This window comes from Gopherus evgoodei, unplaced genomic scaffold (genome assembly GCF_007399415.2).
Source record: "Gopherus evgoodei ecotype Sinaloan lineage unplaced genomic scaffold, rGopEvg1_v1.p scaffold_92_arrow_ctg1, whole genome shotgun sequence".
Taxonomy (NCBI): domain Eukaryota; kingdom Metazoa; phylum Chordata; order Testudines; family Testudinidae; genus Gopherus; species Gopherus evgoodei.
In genome coordinates this window covers 38,504-46,356 of record NW_022060113.1, presented here as the reverse complement: position 1 = coordinate 46,356, position 7,853 = coordinate 38,504, and the positions used below count along the sequence as shown (strand labels likewise).

At 43.9% G+C, this 7,853-nt stretch overlaps 1 protein-coding gene and 1 non-coding gene across 2 annotated transcripts; both read left to right on the top strand.

Moving 5' to 3' along the window:
• The first annotated feature begins 1,163 nt into the window (after window positions 1-1,163).
• On the top strand, window positions 1,164-2,155 carry LOC115644147 (olfactory receptor 10A7-like). Its single transcript, XM_030548264.1, has one exon. It carries the CDS (start codon window positions 1,214-1,216, stop codon window positions 2,153-2,155), a length of 942 nt encoding a protein of 313 aa, XP_030404124.1. The 5' UTR covers window positions 1,164-1,213.
• A 5,130-nt stretch (window positions 2,156-7,285) lies between these two features.
• TRNAK-UUU lies at window positions 7,286-7,358 on the top strand. Its single transcript has one exon. It is a non-coding gene; the product is annotated as a tRNA-Lys (tRNA).
• The last annotated feature ends 495 nt before the right edge of the window (window positions 7,359-7,853 follow it).

Sequence of the window (7,853 nt, the reverse complement as noted above, 5' to 3'; positions counted from 1 at the left end):
ATAAATAATAAGAATGTCCATATTAGCAAGTCATTTTTTTCCATAATTAATTGCTGATTTTTAGTCATTTGAAGATAAAGGGCAATTGCAAAATTTTGATCTTAAGTTGGATTTGAATTTCAGACACCTCAAATATGGAGGTGGTAGGATCTCGGGTATAGATTGGGACAGAATGAATTAGGAATCATTTCAAACACATCATATCTTGAGCTTTTTGCAATCCAAGGTTTGATTCACATCCTTTTCTCTTCAGGTCAGTGGTAATATCCCTTTACTATATATCAGGTACTATGCATTGTGCAATCCATGCTTTATGAGCTCCGACCCAAATTATCACAGATATTGAGTGTATCCGCTTTTGGATGACCAACTTGGGACAATTTAGCTTGATTTTCAGACATCTTATAGGTCTTGATTACTTGTACTCCACTACACCAGTTTTAGGACCAGTGTAGCTCCTTTGAAATTCAAGGGCGGTGTAAATCCACATAACTACACCAGATGATTCTGGCGCATTGGACCTACACGGGCATAATGCTATAGAAACTCAGTGGTGAATCAGACCCAAAGCAATTCCATTAGCATTGAGCTCGTGAGAGAGTGAAGAATCACACAAAATCACTGGTCACTTTTACAGTTTTGGCCTGATGGGACTGCATCAAAGTTAACATTACACAGAGCTGTCTGTTTGAAAGGTGAGTTTTCGAAGTGCCCAAAGTCCACATGCATAGGCAGACCCACTTGAAAATTGGATGGACTAGGTTAGAAATAGTGTTCTAAAACTGGAGTCATTTGGTTAAGGGATTCATGAGATACATTCCCACTCACTGCCAAATTAACCTTGTTTGAAAATTTGCAGGATCTCATAACACATTTTAGTGACAAAACTGGGGGGGGGGGCAGGGAGGATCCATGAGTAAAAGTCCCATAAAACATCCATCACTGAACTGCTCTAAGATCTAGCACAAAGTACTCAGAAATTCAAACTTTATTAGATATTCACTCAGGTTCCAAGAAAAGTTGCACAGGACAGCTCTAAGGATTAGTGCATTAGAGACACAGTTTGCAGCAAATTGTAAAAAAGACAACATTCTTAGCTTCCTAAAATTCACAGGAAGACTCAGATTATCTGAAGAAATTGTATGACAGTGGAGGACGGCGGAGTGGGGGAAAGTATTCTGTGACAGCCTATTGTTTCCTTTTCTTTTTCAGGATGAAAACTAGCCAAGAAACAGTGGGAAGAAACAGCACGACAATCACTAGATTCATTCTCCTGGGCTTTTCTGACATTCCCAGCCTGCAGCATTTATTTTTTTTGGTGTTTCTGGTCACCTACATAGTCACCTTGGCTGGAAACCTTCTAATCATTGTCCTCACATTGGCTGACCCAGCCCTTCATACCCCCATGTACTTCTTCCTCAGGAACCTGTCCTTCCTGGAGATGTGCTACACATCAGTTAATGTCTCCAAGATGCTTGGAAATCTGCTCTCTGGGGATAAAGCCATCTCTTTCATTGGCTGTGCTATGCAAACCTATTTCTCTTTTTTCCTTGGTGAGTCAGAGTGTTTTTTCTTGGCGTCCATGGCCTACCACCACTATGTTCCAATGTGCAAGCCTCTGCATTACCCCGTGGTTATGAACAGGAAGCTGTCCACTGGACTGGCTGCTGGATCCTGGCTCACTGGTCTCCTCATGTCCTTTGGTCTCACCAGCATGGTATTCATCCTACCCTTCTGCAGATCCCACGAGATTAAACATTTCTTCTGTGACATCCCTCCACTGCTGAAGCAGGCGTGTGGAGACACCTCCCGCAATGAAATGGCTGTCTTCATGCTGGCTATGTCCTTTGTCACCTTTCCCTTCATGCTGATCCTCATGTCCTACGTCTGCATCATCTCCATCATCCTGAGGATGCCATCTGGGGAGGGCAGGAGGAAGTCCTTCTCCACCTCCTCCTCACACCTCGTCGTGGTGACACTGTTCTATGGCTCGGCTTGCATTATGTATATGAAGCCCAATTCCTCCTACTCACCAGACACAGACAAGTTTCTCTCTCTGTCCTACACGGTCATCACGTCCATGTTAAACCCCATCATCTACAGCCTGAGGAACAAGGAGGTGAAGGGAGCATTCTGGAGAATGGTGAGGAGATGAAGGTCCCATTGAATAAAGGAATTTGATTGTATGTAAATGTCTCCAGCTCAATTATTTTAAGGGCTTTAAATCTATGTTAGGACCTTATTTGGCCCCCTTACCATGGTAACTGAGCACCTCACAATCTTTAATGGATTTAACCTCACACTGCCTCTGTGCAGTAGGAAAATGCAATAATTTAAGTTTTAAAGATGGAGCTGTGACAGATTGAATCACAGAAACCCCTTTGGGGACTGCCACCTCATGTCCTGAGACTATCCCTGAGCCTGTTTCTCCTGGCAGCTAAGGACTTCAGTGCCCTGCCTGGTTTGAGCTAGACATGCTTGCCTGCTGCAAGCAGAGACCCAGATCTGAACAATGTCCCTGAAAAGCAGGCTTAATTGAAAACAGCTTAAGAAGTGTTCCTGTTGCCAACACTCAGATGCCCAACTCCAGTGGGGTCCAAACCCTAAATAAATCCATTTTACCCTGTATAAAGCTTATACAGGGTAAATTCATAAATTGTTCGCTCTCTATAACACTGATAGAGAGATATGCACAGCTGTTCCCCCCACCCCCAGGTATTAATACATACTCTTGGTTAATTAACAAGTAAAAAAATGATTTCTTAAATACAAAAAAGTAGGATTTACTTGATTCCAAGTAATAATAGACAGAACAAAGTGAATTACCAAGCAAAATCAAACAAAACAAGTCTATGCATAATACAGTAAGAAAATGATTACAGATGAAATCTCACCCTCAGAAATGTTCCAGTAAGCTTCTTTTACAGACTAGCCTCCTTCTAGTCTGGATCCAGAAATCACTCAGCCCCCTCATGGTTGCTGTCCTTTGTTCCAGTTACTTTCAGGTATCCTTTGAGGGTTTAGAGGCTGTCTCCTGAGTCAGCTGAGGACAAAATGGAGGAGTTTCCAGGGGCTTTATTTAGACTCTCTTATGGGTGGTCCCCCTCCTCTCTCCTATTCAGAATTCAGTTCCAAGATGGAGTTTTAGAGATACATGGGCAAGTCACATGTCCATGCATGACTCAGAACTTACAGGTAGCAGCCATTGTTCACATGCTACCTTGAACGTCCTCAGGTAGACTTCGTATGTGGATTGGAGCTTTCCAAGATCCATTGTCCATTAAATGTTTCTTGACTGGACACTTAACTTGCAAATTCCTTTCTAAAGAAGCTGACCAAATGCCTTACTAAGGCTACTTAAAATCAACCAAGTAAACAGCCAATATTCATAACTTTGAATACAAAAATGATACATGCATTCAACTAGGATGAACATATTCAGTAGGTCATAACCTTTGCAGAGAAATATTACAATGCATAGCTAGCTTAAAACATAACTGAAATATGTCATATATACATTCATAAGCCTATTCCCAAATGGCATTATGAGGTGTAACGTCACAGGAGCATTGAGGTACAATGGCCAAATTTCAAAAGGTGTTTAGGTTCCTCAGTATGCAGATAGGTATCTAATGGGACTTTCAGAAATGCTTAAGCTGTTTAGGCATCTAACTCTCTGTCCTAAGCAGATGGTTACGGGTTAATGCCTCTTTTACCTGTAAAGGATTAAAAAGCTCACCTAGCCTAGCTAACATCTGACCAGAGGAACCAATGGGGGAACAAGATGTTTCAAAAGGAAGGAGGGAAGTTTTTCCTTTGTTGAGAGTTTCAGTTTCAGCCGGAGTGAAAAAGATCAAGGAACCAGCCTCTTATCAGAGTAGTAAGTTTCAGAAAGGGATCAATAGGTTTATGTTTATTTTCTTTATAACTTGTCTTGGTATCACTAAGGGAATTATCATCATTGGTATTTGGGTATTTTTTCTGTGTGTAAGTAAATTTGTGCCCAGGGGAACATCCTCTGTGTTTTGAATCTGTTGTCTGTGCGAGTACCTGGTATGCTGATCTCTCCCAGAGAGTTTTCTTTTACCTTTCTTTTCTTTAATTAAAAGCCTTTCTTGTAATACCTGATTGATTTTTTTCTTGTTTTTTAGATCCAAGGGGATTGGGTCTGGACTCACCAGAGATTGGTGGGGGGAAAGGAGGGGAGATGGTTAATTTCTCCTTGTTTTAAGATCCAAGGGGTTTGTATCTGTGTTCACCAGAGAACTGATGAAGTCCCTCAAGGCTATCCAGGGAGGGGAAAGTTTTGGGGGGACAGGGAGTGCTCCAGACACTGAAATTCTGGATGGTGGCGGCGTTACCAGATCTAAGCTAGTAATTAAGCTTAGAAGTGTCCATGCAGGTCCCCACATCTGTACACTTAAGAGTGGGGAAGGAACCTTGACATGGTGGTAGGGGTGAGATCTTTTAGGAACCAAAAGCCAGATTTTTGTTCCTCCTTTGAGATGCTGGGGAATCAGTGAAGGACAGATACCCTGCAGGCAAACAGATAAAGATTTTTCTAACAAGGCTTTGTTAGAAAGGATTTCCAGCTGGGCTTAGCTGGACGGTAATTAACAGTTTGCAAAAGACAAGTTACAAACCAGTTTTTCTGGTTTCTTCTCATTCTGAGAAGTCTAGTTAAAAGCTGTGTGTGTTTTGTTTTTGATTTGTTTTTTTGGCATCGCAAACCAAGTCAGAATGCTATCCGCTCACATGGAGGGGGAGCACAAGCCCTCTCTGGGTTTCTCTGCCCAAATTATAATCAGCTGAGTGATTTTCCTGGACGAGCCTCTAGGTAGGCAGAAGTAGAAGTCAAGAGGGTTGCGATGGGTTAAATGAAAGCAGAGGTCTCTTCCTCTTGAGTTTTCTTTGTTTTGCTCTTGTGATTCTGATGGATGAATCTAAAGTGTCATTTGAGCGTGTTTCAATTCTTTTCATTGGGCTCAGGTTGTGATGTTGAGTACAGGAGTTCCTTTCCTCTCTCTTCTTGTACCCTCTGTAATGCGGAATGGATCAGCTTCCGAAACTACCTACTGGAGCTGACCGAAAACAGAATTAATCCAGGTTCACCCTAGATTAATATTTTTTCCCCAATTTTCTTGCTGAAACAAAACAAAAACATCGTTTTCATAAGAACTCAACTCCCATTCAGGCTCCAAACTCTTTTGCACGATTTCCAGAAGGGTTCAACACCCTGAGTGCTGAGCTATTTTGGAAGAAAAAACAAACAATGCCGGTACCGATTGTGAGTACTGGCTGCTTGACTATGGGGCCCACCGTGCGGGAGTTTGAGGTTCTCATTAAGCTACGTGTCTCTATTCTGCCTCTATCCTAGTGTCCATCTTTTATTCCCCGAATAAGTGAGGGGGGAGATTAGAACACCTCAGAACGCACAGGGTTGTAGGAAACCTGCAACTTTCGATGAGGGTGATGGTGTCTAAAAACCAGATGTGATGTACGTGTTGAAAGAGAGACACTGTCTTGGCCTCCTTGAGCGGCTCATACAATGTTGAAGAAAACAAGGGTTGAGAGAGCTGTTTTCTATGTTAGTGTCAGGATGGCCAAGTGGTCTAAAGCACCAGATGCAAGACTCTGTTTTTCCCGCCAATGGTGCTTCTGGTCTCCTTCAGGAGGCGTGGGTTCAAATCCCACTCCTGACACTACCTCAACAAGTGGCCTGGAAGAGCACTTGTTTAGGAGCTTTTGTAGAGTAGCAGCAAGAGAAGTTAGAGGGAATTTTCAATACCTTCATAGTCCATGCATTCAAGGCACCTAGTTGGGTAAATTTCAGCTTATTCCCCACCAGAAAGTTGGCACTGCTTGATGTTGGGCAGGTAGAGATGTCAAACATACAAGTGGAGAAAGAAGGGAGCAGTACAGTAAACAATGATAAATGGAAGGTAAGACTCTTAGTCTCAGGGTTTGGGCTTGAGCCCTAAACTGGGTGCTCTACCTCCTCTGGTTTGGCTGCTTCCTGAGGGTACAGAATTGACAACCTAGGGAGCAGAGATAGGAGGCAGCTACAACCAAGAGCCCTCTTAGATTGTGTCAACATCCTATCAGGAGGTCTCAAAGCCCCTCTCTCAGTTTCTATCTCAGAAATTCTATCAGCTCAAGGACCTTTTTCCATCCAAGAGCCACTAGGTAGGCAGAAGAAGAGGTGGAGAGGACTGCGATGGAGGTAAATAAAGCAGAGAAGAATTGTTCCTCTTGGGATTTTCTGGGTTTCTCTTGTGATCCTGACGGAGGAACTGGAAGCATACGCTCATCTTTTCAGGCTCCTTTCTGTCCAACAGATTAAGTTCGTCCTTTGTCCATTCCCCTGAGGGCTTAAGAGCTGGAACTCCTTTGCTCAGGATCACAACCTTAGCCCAACCGAAGGCACTGAACAAACTCAAATGATGCTTCGGCTTCCTCCCTCAGGATCACAAGACTAACATAAAGAAAACTCAAGAAGAACAAGCCTCCACACCTTTCGCTTACCCCAACGCCACCCTCTCAAGGAAGGACACGCAGTCGATAGGAGTCCTTGCGTAGAAACTTAGGGACGGGTGTTGCTCCCCCTGCCTGGGAGCTGATAGCATTCTGACTCTGTGGAATGGGGCTCTGAGCATTGCCAGGTTGTCAGTTCTGTGCTCTCAGAAAGCAGCCAAAATGCTTGAACCCCCACCTGCTTTACTTGGACCGCTGGGAACATGGTGTTTGCACAGGGGCTGCAAGCCCTTCTTTCCTGTCTTTGTCTACCCCGGCCCCTTCCCCCCAAAGGGTTTCATCGGATGCTGGAGGGACCTAACGACCTGCAGGTTTCCGCACCCACCTCCTAAAGCAAAGAGTCCTTCCCTTCTCTGACATTCCTGGAGGTGCGCATCCTTGGAGGAGTTTTACCCCAGGGGGATCTGATTCCCTGCAAAAAGACGTGTCTGGTGGCCAGCGGGGAACTGTCTTGTCTAACCCCTGTTTGGGCACTGAGAAGCTTTTGCTGAGAAACAGCACCTCCTCCTGGTGGGAGAATCTTAAATTCCACCCTCCCACACAGGTTTCTCTGAGCAGCTGCTAGATGAACCCCACTTCTCTGGTCTAGACACCAGCATATAACTAGCCTTGGAATGGGCCCTGTTTGCTAGCTGGAGAGCGAAGGAACCAGGAAAGAAGGCAAATCTCAGGAAACGAATCTCAGCACGCAAAGAAACTTCCTTCGCTCTTCTTTTGCACTGTCTGTGCCTTTGTAATGCTATCAGGCCTAGCCTGACTAGCTCAGTTGGTAAAGTATGAGACTTTTAATCTTTGGGTTATGGGTTCGAGCCCCATGTTGGGTGTTTGATCTTGCACTCTTAGACATCACTCTTTCCCTTATGTTCTCAGGGCACAATGGAATCCGCTCTTTGTCCTCTCAACCAGCTGAGGCTGTCTGGGACCTTTAGTAGGTCATGCAGAGAAGACAAATTGACAACTCCATGCTCCTAAGAGAGTTGAGGCTCTTCTAGCCAGGGCAAAAGTAACCTTTCAGAAGCTGATTTTCCCCCCTCAGGGATCTAGAGCTTCTCTACTTCTTTCTATATCTTCGCCAGTGCTCAGTAGTTGAGATAACTGCTTCTTTCTCAAATCCTCCACTGGCCCTCTTCATTGGGGTGGAGATTGCTTGAGGCTGATGATTCCAACCACATCTTATTCATCCCTCCTACATTTCTGTAAGCCCTTGGAGAGTAAAACAAAATGGCAATGAAACTGTTTTTTTTAAAAAACAAACAAACAAAAAGACGTGGCCTCAATGTATAACAATACTGGAAATTGTTTTAATATATTTTCTGTTT

What these genes read in the sequence shown, in the direction of transcription:
- LOC115644147 (XM_030548264.1), top strand. Translation starts at nt 1,214, where the DNA reads ATGAAAACTAGCCAAGAAACAGTGGGAAGAAACAGCACGACAATCACT.